Here is a 17,338-nt window from a genome sequence, read left to right as displayed (position 1 = left end):
AATCCGACTGCAAAAAACTCTGTATGAACATACCCTAAGTTGGTAGAATTTATATTTAAAAAAAAACAAAACGCAAAAAAACCCCAACTTGCGTCATTACATACTTGTAATGGCCCCCTGGTGTTCTTTTGATTCCCATTGGAGAATATCCACCTAATGTGTCCAGCACCAGAGAGAAGAAGCTGCTTCTACTGATCCCATGCAAATAACACTAAGTTCACATCTGCACCAGGCAGTGGTGTAACTAAAGTCTTGTGGGCCCCGGTGTAATCTTTTGTCCAGGGTCCCCTACCTCATCCCTACAGTGAATTCTTGATGGTGATGGTTACGGGGGCTAAGGAGATTAATCCACCTTAGTGTGGTTAGTGTAATCTGTGGGTCTCCTTGGTTTATGGGCCAGATGGAAGCTGCAATCTCAATACTGATGCCAGTGCTTATGGGCCCTGTAAGATTCCTGGGACCTGGTGCGACTGCACCCTCTGCACCCCCTCAAGTTGGCGCCAGGTATTAAGGTATCGGATAACACAGCCTGTTACACTATTCAGTATCACCCTCTGGGTGACAACTAAGGTAAGAAAGAACAATAACCATAACCAATAAAAAAAATTCACATTATCTCTCGCTGTATTTCCAGGCATGGAGGTCGCTGCCTTCCTATCAGATAAAGCCAGTTCTGTGTCTGTAATAGGAAAGTCTGATGTCCCATTTCAGGCAGTTTTGGGAAAACAGATTGGAGAAGTTGTCATGAAGGTAAATATCATTTTTACTTTTTGGTTTCATCACGTGTGCATTTTCAATTCAGCTACATACATGATGTATATTACCCCATCGTAGTCCATTGTCCTAATAATGCATGTGTCACCTGCGTGTTAAAGAGGACCGGATAGCTTTCTTGATGTGTATTCTTTAGTCAAATATTTCAATCCCTATGTAATAATAATTCTGGAGAATGCCAGTCCTCTGGTTCATGCAGTTCCTCTGTTATTCCTCCTGGTAATGTTTGAATGAATTAAACTAGCACTCCCTGCGTTCTGCCATTGCAATGTAAATGAACAAATAAAAGCAGAGACCTTAGATTAATCTGTATTCCAACCAGCAGGTCTGACCTTTTCTCCAGAAACAACCAAATCTAGTCTATTCTTACCCTGAATATTCATACTCTGAGTAATGTTCTCCAGATTCCTGTCTGTCCGTGTGTACGTCATGCATACCTGCCGCAGTCTCTGCTATACTTTGAGATTTGGCTAGTCCTTGTGACTTTTTTTTCCCCCTTCATTCCTCCACCGTACCGTTGCTAATCTCACCCGGAAAGATCACTGACTCCACCTCAAGATTAGTCAGTATTTCAGGCAGTGGAGAATGCGGTGGCATGAATCACAATTCTATGTAGAGCTAAGAAGATTTAACAATTGCCAGGTTTTAACCTCCGCTCAGTACCCGAGGTTGTGGTATTATTAGCGTTTCCCCTTTAAAGACCAACAAATATTTGTGCCTGAGATTTTTTTTTTGTCTATAAAGTTGGAAAAGTTCTATTTAGCTGTGATATTTATTTCTTGGAAAACTGGGCCAATACCAATCTGAATGTCAGCAGATATTTCACAGCTCCCATGTAGTCCTGAATAGCAAGTATGTCGATTTATGACTTATAACAGTAGTAGAGCTATAGGACTGTGGAATTATTACTACATAGGTAGCCATATTCGCTATTCAGAAGACTGGGAAAGTTGGGTGACTGACAACTGCCCTGTTTCTCTAAAAATAAAGTCCTAGCTTGATTTTTGCAAAGTTTTTGGAGTAGGTTTGAAATATATGGCCGACTCCAAAAATAAGCCTTGTTACATCCAGCTCCTCCAGAACTAGGTTATGTCACAGAGATGGAAAATAGGCATACCGTACCCCAACCGTCCTGGACAAGTGCTTTCCTACATGTGCCACAGCAGGGCAAAATCCGCTCCCCCGCTCCAGAGATCCGCCTCCTGCCTCCCAAGCCCGTCCTCCGAGGGTCGCCTCCTAAGCCCCGCCTCCCAGCCTAGAATGAAAAGATTCTGATTCACTATAATGCCTGAAAAATAAGCCCTAACCCTGTCTTATATTCGGAGAACCATGAGTACTATGGGAATGGAATAATTTCTAACAAGAGGACACAAGAACGTTTAGGGAAAAAATGCGTTATAAAAGCGCCTGGTCCAGACATTGGAAAAAGAAGGGAAATAGAGGCGGACTTTCGCCTGATATTCCTTTTAATTTTTTAGCTTTCGGCCTCAATTTTCAGTCAGTCCCAGATGAATGGGACTGATCAGCTGACTTCTTTTGCACTGTAGGTTGTGCTGTTGCTCAGAGGTGAAATCTGCGACCAGATCAAGCAACACGCTTATATTTTCAGCGTCCTTCTCCAATCTTTGCATCCCACTGAAAACTGCTTCAACTTTCCACTGTGGGTTTACTCTCTGATAAGCCTCCAAAATTGGGGCTCATTAGCAGGGGGTTCCACACCAGTAGGATCATGCTGGGTGCTTCTGTTTTTCAGCATCCAGAACATAGAAGCATTTAGTTCTGCCTTCCATTAAAAATTATGCGAGACGGATTCTGGCCAGAATTTGGAGTTAATTTTGACATGGAATCTGTGTCAAAATCGGCCCTAAATTTACCCTAAAAGTGTCTTCATTTAAAGGGATTCTACCATTAAAATCAAAAAATTTTTCTTGTTGACACGTAAGAATAGCCTTAAGAAAGGCTATTTTTCTCCTACCTTTAGATGTCTTCTCCGCGCCGCCGTTCGGTATAAAGCCCAGTTTTCGTCAGTATGCAAATGAGTTGTCTCGCAGCACTGGGGGCGGTCCCCACTGCTCAAACAGCACTGGGGACATCCCCAATGCTGCGAGAGAACTCTCCAGCGCTGCTTCCATCTTCTTAAGGAACGGCCTCTTCACGCGTCTTCTTCCAGCGCAGGCGGTCAAACTTATAGGCCTCGAGCAGAGCCAACTGCTCATGCCCACAGGCCACAAGAAAATGGCTGCTTACTTACTGTGTAAGTGGCCATTTATCTTGTGGCCGCGGGCATGTGCAGTTGGCTCTGCCTGAGGCCTGAAGCCTAGAAGTTTGACCGCCCGCACCGGAAGAAGACGCGGGAAAATTTATTGTGATCTTAAAGGGGTTATGGCACGAAGAACACATAGGATAGAGGATAAATAGCTGATAAGTTGGGATCTGAATGCAGAGATCCCCTCTGATCTTGAGAACAGGGGTAAATATTACCCTTAGGGCGGGTTCACATCTGTGCCCATGCGCGCTTTAAGCGGTCCAGCTGGGTTTCTGTCTTCTGCCCCGGAAACTGGACAGGGGACGGAAACCTGGCAGTCAGTTTTCAATCTTGTTCAAGTGAAGGGCTTTGAAAAGTGAGCGCCCGTGCGTGTTTTGTACCTGTCCGCTGGGAAACCATTTTTTTTTAAACTGGGCTCAAAGTCCTGCATGTTTGTGGGCAGGTACAAAATGCTCACGGGCTTACGGGCGCTCACTTTACAAACCCATTCAAGTGAATGGGTTTGAAAACTGGCTGCCGGGTTTCCGTCCCCTGTCCAGTATCTCGGGGCAGAAGACGGAAACCTAGTGCTTAAAGCGCGCGCGGGCGCAGATGTGAAGCCACCATTACTGTGAATTCAGCTTGACTGCCTCCGCTGGCTGAAGGTAGATATGCTCTTTTAGAGGGGATTCATCCCTGCTACCATTCACTTACATGGTAGGGGCGGAGGTAGCCAAAGTACAGCACAAGCCCATGTCTCAACTGCAATACCAGACATAGCGCACAGGAAGGCTTGGCGCTGTTTCTGGAAAAAGTCCCTATTTCTGCACATTCCCTTTATGTTTATAGAATGAAAGTTCCCCACCATTGGCCATTACTGGGAACCATGAAGTCATCTGAGTGGTGATAACGGATGATTTTCTATTATCTGGAACAATAACTCCTTTACCGTAATTTTTTCCTGGGTGAAGTCTGAAAGTTTGTGTATTACTTGAGATAACCGCACATGACATGCTGTAAAAATCAGGTCACATACGAGCGTTTTTTCCTTTATTCTGCTGCTATTTGATCTGTCCTAGTCACCCTGAGTTACAAGCTGTTCTCCTCTGTGGTTGTGGCTTGTCAGATATGTTCAATAATAAACAGTGGACGAGGAATGATCTGCTACATTTCTGAGCTGAAAAAGAGAAAGAACTTGGCAAATAGCAGGAAATCCAGGGAGTCTCCCTCATATTTGACATGCATGAAAATTCTGCTTCTAATTAAATCAACATTTGACATGATCTTGTTTCCTTGAGTACATTAAAGGGCCAGTGTCTCTCAAAATAAGTGTGTGTATATGCACACAGCTATATATATATATATATATATATATATATATATATATATATATAGAAATAGTAGTAAATAAATAAAAATTGTATTAAAATGAACAAGTGAAAGTGAACGCGCGTATCACATTGAAAGGAATAGGGAAAAAAGCAGCCCATTCATTTCAATGGGGAGTGCAGGTATGCCGGCTCCCATAGAAATGAATGGGATCTGCTTTGTATGCGCTCATTCTGAACGTGTTTTACGTTCAGAAAGAGCTTAGCGTATACTCAGTGTGAATGCACGCTGACATTGCTTTTCGCTTCAAGAGAATTTTTTTTTTTTTTTTAAATAAACCTCATGAAGCAGGCCTGGACAGAAATGATGGTTCCCTTAATTTATAATTTTGTTGCACAACCTTTTGAATTAATCGCTGCAACTCCTGTAACTGTGAATGAGACTTCTGCCCCTCTCAGCAGGTATTTTGGCCACTCCCCATGAGCAAACTACTCCAGTTGTCTCAGGTTTGGAGGGTACTTTTTCCAGACGACATGTTTCAGCTCCTACCAAAAATGCTCAATAGGATTTAGGTCAGGGCTCCTAGAAGGCCACTTCAGAATAGTCCAATGTTTTCCTCTTAGCCATTCTTGGGTGTTTTTAGCTGTGTGTTTTGGGTCATTATCCTGTTGCAAGACCCATGACCTGCAACTAAGACCAAGCTTTTTGACACTGGGCAGCACATTTCTCTACAGAATCCCTTGGTAGTCTTGAGATTTCATTGTACCCTGCACAGATTCAGTATGCAGGATCAACTCAACTGCAATAACTGTGGACAAGTATGCCACAGGATACCATACAGAACCTATATGCTTCCTTGAAGTGACGTAACTAAAATCTTGTGGGCCCGGGTGGAAACTTTTTTCCGGGGCCCCCTACCCCCTTTCTACAGCGAATTCTTGTAAGTGGTGGTTAGGGGCGCCAAAGCGATATCTCAGATACTTGAAAGGGGTACAGTTTTAGTACCCACAACTGCAGTTATCAAAATACAGTGGGCAGTGCAGCACCTGGCAAATAAACAATACTGGGACACTATTACATGCCCCCAAACAGTATTACGTGCGCCACGGTGGCCCCCAAACAGTATTATATGCTCACCAGTGGCCTCCACAAAGAATTGTATGCTCGCAGTGGCCCCAACACAGTATTATATGCTGGCAGTGGCCCCCCACATAGTATTATGTGCTCACCAGTGGTGAGTACATTCCACTGTAAACTCAACCCCGCGTGGGGTCTGGAAAAATTGATAAAAACAGATGCACTTGATCAGAAAAAAACGGAACAAGCACAGATGGAAAACATATTCAAAATTGATGTAAATTGTCAGCTTTTCCCTGAAAACTCACTGAATGAGCACTGGTGGTTTTTCAACTCTCCTGTGAAACCAGTCTAAATTTTGCACTTTTTGGAGCAGTTATGGCTAAGTTCACATTTCTGTTACAGCCCTTCATAGGTAGAGATGAGTGTAATAGTTCAGATCAAGACAATTTTACGCACTTTTTCCAAATCTTTGGGGGTTTGTCACCTGTGAATCGGAAGTTAATTATTATACCGATGGGTCTCTTCATACCCCAGTTATACTCACCTCCCTCACCTCTCATTCCGATTTATGACAAACTAATCTTTGGGCCGACTCACATGAACCAAAAATATAAAAGAATCTTTAGAGGTTCGCCCATCTCTGGTCATAAGATGAGAGCAATGGACTCTAATGGCACTGGAATAACCGATGCCCATGGTGCCGTCTTTATCAGCATTCAGTCCACTGTAAAACATATAAGGAAGGTTTTATCCAACATAATTGTTTACTTTTCAAATGGAAGACAAAACCAGTTCAAAAAATTTTTCAAAAATATTCTTAAATTCAAAAAGTGGTCGAGGCTTGGAATAAACTTCCAGCAGACGTGGTTGGGAATTCTAAAGTAAGTGATTTTAAACATGCCTGGGATTTACACATCTATGCTATGATAAATCTAATAATATAAGGCAGACTATATGATGATCCATGTGGTATGTTGTATTTGTATATATGTGCTCTCAGTCTTCTATGTTATTATGGACTAGAGGGGCACACGAGCAGTGGCTGTGGATCACAAACAAGTCAGTAAATGTAATATATTGGAGATTTTTTTTTAAATTAATATTGGACTTAGAAAGCTTTCATTGTTAAAACTATAACTTGCTGTGTTAAGAAGAGCAATCTCTTGTCTTATGTTGTTTTTTACAGCTCCTAAAAGAGCGTGGAGTGAATTTTTACATGAGAACAGAGGTCAGAGAGATCCTGGGAAGTGACGGACAGGTGGGATTACTTTATAAGACGCAATCTTTGTTTAGCTCTGTTTCAGGTTCTTTTCATGAAAAAAGTATTTTTTCAGGAAATTTTTTTAGTGCTAAGTTTAGTGTTATTATTAGGTTAATAAGTGCACAAAAATACTTTTAACAGTGTTTTGAGTGATTTCTGAGTTTCTCTGTGAGCTCTTGGCATCTTCTGCATTTGTTTACATGGGTAGCTTCCTGTTCTGTTTTCCTACAACTACCATAATGCATTGCGCTTCACTCAGAGCTGACACTCTCTCTCACCCTCCCTTTCACGCCCCCTCCCTTACTCACCTACACCACCTCCCTGTTTTCTTAGCTAGCCCTCCCTCTACTAGCCCATCTTAACTAACTCACCCCCACCCCCACACCATCATACTTTCCTGTCTTCTGGGAGGATCTTCTAGGTACGGGACTCCATTTGTTCTGGGCTAGCCACCTACACCAGCACAACAGAGCTGGAGTGCCAAAGTGAACAGAACAAGTGACACCCTGTGCCCAGAAGATCTGGAAAACTGGACAATATGCCTGGGTAATATGTGATCTAGGTAATTATAGATTTTTAGTGCAGTAAGTAATTGAGAAGGTAAGTGGAGGGGGAGGGAGAGAGAGGGGAGTAGTAGATTCTAAAGATCAATTTATCCCAGACAACCCCTTTAAAAGACTTAAAAGGGTTATACCAAGTTTTGAAATTGCCTCTTATTTATAGGATGGAAGAAAACATCATTATTCATTGGGATGTGACCACTGGGACCCCCATCTGTCCTGAACACTGGGTCTGGTTTCCCCATCCTGATGGTGCAGCAGGTCAAGCATGAACCCTTTTGATCCATTCATTTTCTATGGGAGTGCCAGAGATAACCAAGTCCACCACCCTGCTTTCTGAGGTGCTTCCATGGAGGATGACTGAAGCAGCAGGTGACATGCTCAGCTGGATGCCCATCAGGATAGGGAAACCAGACCCTTGTTCTCAGGATTGGGTATTCATCCTTATGATCAGACTTTCAATCTCAAATAAACACAAGATAATAGAACCAAAAAGTAGAAAAAAGAGCACCGTAGTGACCTTAGTTTTAGTTACAACCATATATTATTAGATATCATCCAGGAACTCCAGTTTCTTTCTCTTTGTCACCTAAACAGTTTGATTTTGGGCTACTCCTGAGGGCGTTGTCTAAGTGGTCTTCTGGATTTTGGCCTTTAATCCCTATGCAGGCATCTGGTCTTCACTGCAGAGGACTACCAGGTTGCTTCCATTTGGAGTAGTTCCAGTGTGTAGCCTCAAAGGAACAGTCAGTGTAGTGCAGGTCAACGTCAATATCAGAGCAGACAGACTTGGTGTAACATCATCAAGTGAGACGCCAGGGCTGCGTAGCACAGAATCAGTATGATAGTACAAGCAGAGGTCAGGGCAGGTAGCACAGAATCAGTATGATAGTACAAGCAGAGTTCAGGGCTGCGTAGCACAGAATCAGTATGATAGTACAAGCAGAGTTCAGGGCTGCGTAGCACAGAATCAGTATGATAGTACAAGCAGAGGTCAGGGCAGGTAGCACAGAATCAGTATGATAGTATAAGCAGAGGTCAGGGCAGGTAGCACAGAATCAGTATGATAGTACAAGCAGAGGTCAGGGCAGGTAGCACAGAATCAGTATGATAGTACAAGCAGAGTTCAGGGCTGCGTAGCACAGAATCAGTATGATAGTACAAGCAGAGGTCAGGGCAGGTAGCACAGAATCAGTATGATAGTATAAGCAGAGGTCAGGGCAGGTAGCACAGAATCAGTATGATAGTACAAGCAGAGGTCAGGGCAGGTAGCACAGAATCAGTATGATAGTACAAGCAGAGGTCAGGGCAGGTAGCACAGAATCAGTATGATAGTACAAGCAGAGTTCAGGGCTGCGTAGCACAGAATCAGTATGATAGTACAAGCAGAGGTCAGGGCAGGTAGCACAGAATCAGTATGATAGTACAAGCAGAGGTCAGGGCAGGTAGCACAGAATCAGTATGATAGTACAAGCAGAGTTCAGGGCTGCGTAGCACAGAATCAGTATGATAGTACAAGCAGAGGTCAGGGCAGGTAGCACAGAATCAGTATGATAGTACAAGCAGAGTTCAGGGCTGCGTAGCACAGAATCAGTATGATAGTACAAGCAGAGGTCAGGGCAGGTAGCACAGAATCAGTATGATAGTACAAGCAGAGTTCAGGGCTGCGTAGCACAGAATCAGTATGATAGTACAAGCAGAGGTCAGGGCAGGTAGCACAGAATCAGTATGATAGTACAAGCAGAGGTCAGGGCAGGTAGCACAGAATCAGTATGATAGTACAAGCAGAGGTCAGGGCAGGTAGCACAGAATCAGTATGATAGTACAAGCAGAGTTCAGGGCTGCGTAGCACAGAATCAGTATGATAGTACAAGCAGAGTTCAGGGCTGCGTAGCACAGAATCAGTATGATAGTACAAGCAGAGGTCAGGGCAGGTAGCACAGAATCAGTATGATAGTATAAGCAGAGGTCAGGGCAGGTAGCACAGAATCAGTATGATAGTACAAGCAGAGGTCAGGGCAGGTAGCACAGAATCAGTATGATAGTACAAGCAGAGGTCAGGGCAGGTAGCACAGAATCAGTATGATAGTATAAGCAGAGGTCAGGGCAGGTAGCACAGAATCAGTATGATAGTACAAGCAGAGGTCAGGGCAGGTAGCACAGAATCAGTATGATAGTACAAGCAGAGGTCAGGGCAGGTAGCACAGAATCAGTATGATAGTACAAGCAGAGGTCAGGGCAGGTAGCACAGAATCAGTATGATAGTACAAGCAGAGGTCAGGGCAGGTAGCACAGATTCAGAGTCAGGTATCTAAACAGGGGTCAAACATGGCCATACAGGTAGCATGTGACAGATACCCTGGCAAAACCCAAGTAACCTTAAGATCAGACAGAGATGAGATGTGGCCAGGAAAATGCCAAGGTCAGGCCTAGCAGAGCAGGATCAGAGTCGGCTATGGGCTTCACATAGATAATCCGAAGACACAGCAGTGGAGAAAACAGGTGTTTTGCCTTAAACAGCTCACAGATACAGGAGATTGGCTGGGAGCAGACTGCAAGGTTTAGAGTTTTTAAAGGGCCAATGCATTCTATAGGAAAGAACTGGAGTATAGGTCTCATAGTGAGGAAGAATTGTGCTGCATGCCGAGAGAGAAAGGTGGCTGCAGCCGGGTGGCATTACATAATAAAGGATCACAAATTGCAGAATTGCAATTATCAAAAATTTACTCAAGTAGATCTGAAAAATATTAAACTCCGGAAACTGTAATGAAGCTGCTATACCTATAGCTATGTGACTGTGAACAAAACTGCTGGACAGCACAGTATATGCTATGAATCGCTACGCATGTACTACAACATTACAGAATTTGCTGTATACCTTGGGAAGCCAGATCTGACGGGAGCTCATTTTTCATTCACAGGTAAAAGAGGTCATATTGAGAAACGGAACTCGACTTCCTGCTGATGTGGTGGTCGCTGGAATAGGTTTGCATTTACTAAATTGAAAGGGTATACTGTACTGGATAGGGGATAAGTATCTAAGTGGTAGGGGTCTGACTGCTCAGACTCTAATGATCATCAAAAATGGGGGGTCCTTGTTACCCGCATCTGAATTCAGTGATTGGATGTTACTAGACATAGCCAAGCACTGCATTTGAGATTTCTGAGAGACACATAGAGAATGAACAGAGAGACAATGAGCATGTTCCACCTGCCGCTCCATTTATGAGATGAACCCCTAGTGATCGGTGTGGTCTAACCACTGCTATAACACCAGCCAGACAGTTATCTATATACAGCGGATCAAGGATAACTATAAGTAATAAGAATGGCCCTTCAATATAATTTTATTTTGAATAAGTTGGAATGTCATAAAAACAACTTAATATGTTGCAGTTTACAGTTAGCAATATACAGTGTTGTACTACTTCATCTTAAACAGAATTCTGGTGTAAAAGTGTCACAAATCAGGGATTTCACCCGCATAAAAATGTTGTGGCTTTGTGATGTGTACACCACTCGCTCCTCTTTTAAAAAATGGGTGGGTAGGTGGCTGTGGTTAGTCTGTCTAGCTGCCTGGACTCCAGATTTATCAACTCTGAATTTCACAAAAATTGTTGTAAACTCCCTCCAGTCAGTGGGCGGCATGAAACACTAAGTAACATTTCAGGACAGACGTTTCAGATGCATCTAATTTATAAAGTATTGTATTATATTTTATAAATTTGGTGCAACTTATGCAACGCAGACTCCAGCAAATTGACTTTAATAATTCCCTTAATGATACATTTTCCCCATAGGGTTAGGGCAAAAGAGAATTATGGAGGCGTGGTAAAGAACTGTGATGGCACCAATAGCAGCACTGCTTCCTGGCTAAAGTATCTCTGTAATATGGCATCATACTATGGTCGCCTACAGACTCTAGCCACAACCCATGTTGAGTGTTTTTCCATGTTTCCTCCTTAAGGGTAAGTTCACACAGTTTTTGGTCAGGATTTTGAAGCTGTATCCACCTCAAAATCCTGACCAAAAAGACTCAGGAGTTTGCTCATTCTTCAGGCCAAGTCGCCTCGCAATTTGGCCTGAAGACACTCCCTCCTCCGGACTAGGCCTACTCATTGGACCTAATCCGGAGCGGAGTGCGCGGCTGGATGCCGATGCAGTGCACCGACTTTCAGTCACGGCTACCCGGCTTTTGGTCCGCAACCTGAGGCGGCCTCCGCCTCAGGTTCCGGTCCAAAAAACCCGGTGTGAACTTACCCTAAAGATGCAAAGCAGTAAATATTTCTTTCAATAATCCCATTGCCCTCATGAGTTTGACTCTCATAAACAAATGAAAGACTACAAACTCTTAACCAACTTATCCTAGTTTCACAGCCTCGCTCAGGTCTCTGTTTTATGGGTCCGAAAAACGGAAACACAATCTGCCTAAAAAATGGTTACCCAAGTAACCCGCGGACCTCATAAACTATAATGAGGTCTGACAGGTTTCCGCTTAAAAAACTTGGAGAGAAAAGTCCTGCTTACAATATTTTTTTCTCTCTGCATTTTTTGAGCGGAATAGGGGATGGAATCCCTGAACGGAAATTGATTGCAGATGTGAACCCAGCCTTAGTTATTTCCCATCTTGTTTTGCTGCTTTTCTCCCATGCTGAGTTTTATTTACCAGATTTGCCAACAGAAGGCCATAGTGCAGACACGGGCTATTGCCAATATCTACTAAAGGGGCACATTGGGAAGCATTTCCAGAAGGGCACATTGGGCTCACCCCTAGTATCCTGGCAGGCAATTTGGATATACATAAATAGATGATTATCTTTGCAATGCCTCAGTGATTTGTGACAAGAGTAAGTTTCCCTTCACCGCACTATTTATAAAAATAAATAACGAGTGATTTTTTATTTTTTTTTTAATTCTCAAGCCCAAGTTAGAGTAGAAAAGCAAATGTTTTGCTGCTTTGGGATACTGCTGGCTTATACATTTTGCTGTAGAGGTCTCATCCTTTAAAGGGATTCTATAATTAAAATGACATTTTTTTGTCCCTAACACGTAGGAAGAGCCTTAAGAACTGCTATTCTTCTGTTCGGTAGAAATCCCGATTTTCTTCGGTATGTAAATTAGTTCTCTCGCAGCACTGGGGGCGGTCCCCAGCGCTCAAACAGCAACAGAGAACTCGCCAGAAATCTTCTGCGCATGCCCAAAGCCACAAGAAAAATGGCCGCTTACACAGTAAGCTGTGTAAGCTGCCATTTTCTTGTGGCCTCTTACACTGTAAGCCGGTTTAAGTGGCCATTTTCTTGTGGCCTGTGGCATGCGCAGTCTGCTCTGCCCGAGGCCTAGAAGATTGAAACCTAGGAAGGAAGAAGACACAGGGAGAGGGCATCCAGAAGAAGATGGAGGCGTCGCTGGAGAGTTCTCTCGCAGCATTGGGGATGCCCTCAGTGCTGTGAGAGAAATCATTTGCATACCAAAGAAAACCAGGATTTCTACCAAATGGCGGCGCGGAGAAGATCTCTAAAGGTAGGAGAGGAATAGCCTTTCTTAAGGCTATTCCTACGTATTAGGGACAAAAAATGTCATTTTAAGGATTGAATCCCTTTAACACGAGTAATTGCTAATAAATAATTTGTGTATTTTCAGGTGTGATTCCTGTATCCAACTTCCTAAAAGGCAGCAGAGTTGCAGTGTCCACTAAGGGAGAGATCTATGTAGACCAGGTATGTATGCCATGTGCTCTAATACTGAGCTGTATCATTTACCTTTATTTTGTGTAAGGATATAGATAAAGCATTTTATTTCCTTCTCACGACCTCTTCTCATTCTCTGCCATCATGAATGACTGAGTGGTAAGTGGAACCTAAGGGCTGAAAACAATGCGTAACAGAAATATGAATATGAAATACATGTTTGCCATATAAGACATGGCTGGGACTAGTTTTCCCTTTTGTATTCTCATACATGAAATTCTTGTAAGTATCTTATACCAAAAACTAGTCTAGAATAACCATATTATCTGAAGATCAGCACCATGGTAAGTGAGGAAATAGAAAATTGTTCTTCAACAGTCTCTGAGGAGTTGGTACTTAGCAGTAAGGTGCAGTTAAGGCTAAGTTCACACCTGCGCCTGCTCTCCTTCTGGGGATTCTGTTCTTGAATTCACTTGAGTAAAGCGGAGAGAAAAGTCCTGCTTTACGGGGCATTCACACGGAGTAACGCGGAGATGATTCTAGTACGATAACTTGCATAAGAATCAGCGCTGCAACACAGAATCCCATTGACTTCAATGTGTTACTCGCATTAAATGGAACCCGTTGAAGTCAATGGGATTCTGTTTTGCAGTGTTGATTCTTATGCAAGTTATCGTGCCAGAATAAGCGCCGTGCTACTCCGTGTGAATGCCCCCTCACTTTTCTCTCCATATTTTTCTGCATTTTTGAGGTGGAAACCCAGTAGAACCCATTACAGTCTACAATCCCCAAGCGGACCCAAGAAATGGAAATTCGAAGGAAGGTGTGAACCTAGTGTAAAAGAGTAGAAAACTAAATAGGAGAAAGTGAATATTGTGATTGAATAGGGCAACAAATAGGCAGTTGCTTTGGGAAGCAAAAAAATCATTATTCTGAAGCTAGGAAATAGTAAGAATTGGATATGACTTTGGTATCAATTATATAGCCCTAAATATACACAAGGAACTTGCGGCCTGGATTCTCATGTGTAACCTTATTCTTTACAATGTAGAGACCAATCTATACATTTAGAGATATTTGCTGTTCGCTGAAGTACTTGTTCAAGAGAAGCAGAAAACTCGATGTCTGTGCAGTTCTAGCCATAGGTTTTATCCAATTGTAAATGAAATCCATTACTGGAATGAGAACCTGTGCTGTATACAATTGCTCTTCTAGATGGGAGTGAGGCGGCCTCTATTGTGACAAACACTGAAAACTATTTCCAGACCGATATTTCTGGTAAGGAATGATTGCTGTTTTGTTTTCCTCCAGTTCATGCGCACCAGTGTACCTGATGTCTTTGCTGCTGGGGATGTTGTATCATTTCCTCTTGCTATGATGGATGGACATAGGACCAGTATTGGACACTGGCAGATGGCTCATGCTCATGGTATGATGTATGATGTATTTGTATGGCATATGTATAAGCTTTCTGTCAGTATATATGTGGATATATTAGTGGATGGATAGATCTGTATAGATGTATGTAGATGCATTGTCTACTATCGTATAGGGGGACACTTTTTAAAATCAAAATGTATTAATGACATAATACATTTTTAAATACATTGAGTCATTTCCATACACCATTAACATTAAACACTAGAGATGAGCGAGTAGTGTTCGATCGAGTAGGTGTTCGATCGAATACTACGGTATTCGAAATACTCATACTCGATCGAACACTACTAGCTGTTCGAAGTTTAAGGTTCAATACAGAACCAGCGTTGATTGGCAGAATGCTATACATTCTGCCAATCAACGCTGGTTCTTCTCTTACCTTTAGAAGTCTTCTCCGTGCAGCGTCCCCGCGGCGTCTTCCGGCTGGAATTCACTCTGCCTAGGCATCCGGCCTAGGCAGAGCCAAGTGCGCATATGCGAGCATGCCCTCGCATGCGCAGTCGGCTCTGCTCAGGCGTCGGGCTGGGCAGAGCCGACCGTGCATGCGCAGTCGGCTCTGCTTAGGCCCCGATGCCTAGGCAGAGTGAATTCCAGCCGGAAGACGACGCGGGGGCGCTGCGCTGGGAGAAGACTTCAAGGAGAATCCAGCCCGACCGTCACTCGTGGACTTGGTAAGTATAATTTTATCGAATTTTGCATACCCCTGAAACGAGCATTTCCCCCCATAGACTATAATGGGGTTCAAAATCTGTTCGAACAGTGTGCGGCTGTTCGAATCGGATTTCGAACCTCGGACATTTTAGTGTTCGCTCATCTCTATTAAACACCATTAAACATAATAAACAATGTAACTCACTTTTCCTGGGCTCCGGTGCTGTTCCTAAGGCCTCTTCTGGTCTTATGACGCTGATGTCATTACTGAGACTCAGTCGCAGTCCTCAGCGGTCTCTGACGTCATTCACAATGTCTCCAAGACCAGAAGAGAATACCCGCACCAGAGTTCAGGAAAGGTGAGTTACACTGTTTATGTTTGATCACCTGTATGGGCCAAACAAAACTGCTGGGTGAACATGGTGCAATGAATCTCAATTATACACTGCAAAGCGGCCTCTATGAGTCTCCTAAAATGAATGTTCCCAGCTGCCCTCCTGTCTCCTCTCCCCTCCACTTTCTGGTTTTCAGCTCCAGCAGTGTGCTTTTGCTTGTTGTAAATTGTACAGTTATCTCGAAATTTACATACACAGACAACAGAACCAATGGTCAAGAAATATTTCTAGCACTTATCAGGGCTCAGCAACTGAAAGCAATGTCCAGAGAGATGGAGAGAATATAGATAACCAGGAGCAGGGACATCAGTCTGACCTGAGAAGAGGTCTGTAACCTAGGCAACCAGCTGTAAACACTGAAGACCCGTATTTATCTGGATGTGGCAAAGCATAGTGCGTATCCCGTAACCCCAAACAGCTATTCACTACCTTCAACTCCCTTCTTCGTTGTCCTGTGGCCCCTCCGACGTCACTTATCTCATCTGCCGACTTTGCCTCTTATTTTAAAAGTACAATTGACATCATCAGAGACAGTCTCACCCTACACCGCAGACAACCCCTCTACCCAACGGCTCGGTGCACTTCATCTTTAACCTGTTTCTCCACAGTCACTAATGAAAAACTCTCCTCCCTAATCTTCAAATCCCACCTCACCTCCTGTGCAGTGGGACCGATCCAGTCACATCTCATCGCCAAACTCACTGAAGTTATTACTCCGGTCCTAACCTATCTCTTCAAACTATCCCTAACCAATGGATCCTTCCCTTCTGCCTTCAAACATATGCCAAACTCTCACCTATACTTAAGAAATCGTCCCTTGACCCTTCCTCTCCAGCCAACTATCGTCCCATCTCACTTCTCCCGTACAACTCAAAACTGCTTGAGCGACACGTCCACTCCAAACTCTCCTCCTATCTCTTGTCCAACCTGCTCTTTGACAGACTACAGTCAGGCTTCAGAACCCGTTACTCAACTGAAACTGCCCTAACCAAACTCACAAATGACCTTCTAACCGCCAAAGCCAAGCATCACTACTTTGTCCTCCTCCTCCTTGACCTCTCCTCTGCCTTTGACACAGTTGAACACTCCCTCTTGTTAAACTCTCTCATCCTTTGGTATCTAAGACCTGGATCCTGGATCTCCTCATACCTCAACGACCGCACATTCAGCGTCTCCCACTCGCACACCACCTCCTCACCTTGCCTTCTCTCTGTAAGTGTCCCCCAAGGCTCCGTCCTAGGACCCCTCCTGTTCTCCATCTACACCCTTGGCCTGGGAAAACTCATAGAATCTCATGGTTTTCAATACCATTGCTATGCTGATGACACTGAAATATATCTCTGAAATCCATGCCCTCATAATCTCCCACTTAGATTACTGTAACACCCTTCTCCATGGCTTCCTTGTGAATACTCTCGCCCCACTCCAGTCCACCTTAAACTATGCTGCTTGCTTAATTCACCTCTCCCCGTTCTTCATTAGTCACTCCCCTCTGCCAATCCCTTCACTGGCTACCCGTTGCCCAGCGAATAGCGTTCAAGTTACTAACATTGACATAGAAAGCTATCCACAACCTGTCCCCTCCATATATCTCTGACCTAATCTCCAGCTACCTGCCCACATGTAACCTCAGATCCTCCAAAGACCTCCGCCTCCAAAATTTCTCCCGTGTATCCCCCATACTCTGGAACTCCTTACCAAGACACATAAGACTGACCCCCACAATCACAATCTTCAAGAAGGCCCTGAAGACTCAGCTATTCAGGAAGGCCTACAACCTCCAATAACACTATCACCGCACCGCCATCTGTACAGTCTCTCCCCCTCACCTTCTGTCTCTATCCCTCTTCCCGCATAGATTGTAAGCCCTCGCGGGCAGGGCCCTCTACCCCACTGTTCCAGTCAGTCATTGTTAG

At 43.8% G+C, this 17,338-nt stretch overlaps 1 protein-coding gene across 3 annotated transcripts in view; it reads left to right on the top strand.

Annotated features, from left to right (window-relative positions):
* The window catches only part of LOC142194469 (apoptosis-inducing factor 3-like), a 71,402-nt gene that overhangs the window by 38,296 nt on the left and 15,768 nt on the right, over positions 1 to 17,338 (top strand). For all 3 annotated transcript variants that reach the window (XM_075263615.1, XM_075263616.1, XM_075263617.1), the window contains exons 11-15: positions 635 to 750; positions 6,615 to 6,686; positions 10,171 to 10,234; positions 12,890 to 12,966; positions 14,248 to 14,365. In XM_075263615.1, the coding sequence (XP_075119716.1) occupies positions 635 to 750; positions 6,615 to 6,686; positions 10,171 to 10,234; positions 12,890 to 12,966; positions 14,248 to 14,365 (447 nt within the window). The remainder of the gene's footprint in view (positions 1 to 634; positions 751 to 6,614; positions 6,687 to 10,170; positions 10,235 to 12,889; positions 12,967 to 14,247; positions 14,366 to 17,338) is intronic.

Source organism: Leptodactylus fuscus, chromosome 2 (genome assembly GCF_031893055.1).
Source record: "Leptodactylus fuscus isolate aLepFus1 chromosome 2, aLepFus1.hap2, whole genome shotgun sequence".
NCBI classification, from domain to species: domain Eukaryota; kingdom Metazoa; phylum Chordata; class Amphibia; order Anura; family Leptodactylidae; genus Leptodactylus; species Leptodactylus fuscus.
The sequence above is the reverse complement of the archived record's forward strand: the minus strand, read 5'-3'. Positions and strand labels throughout refer to the sequence as shown.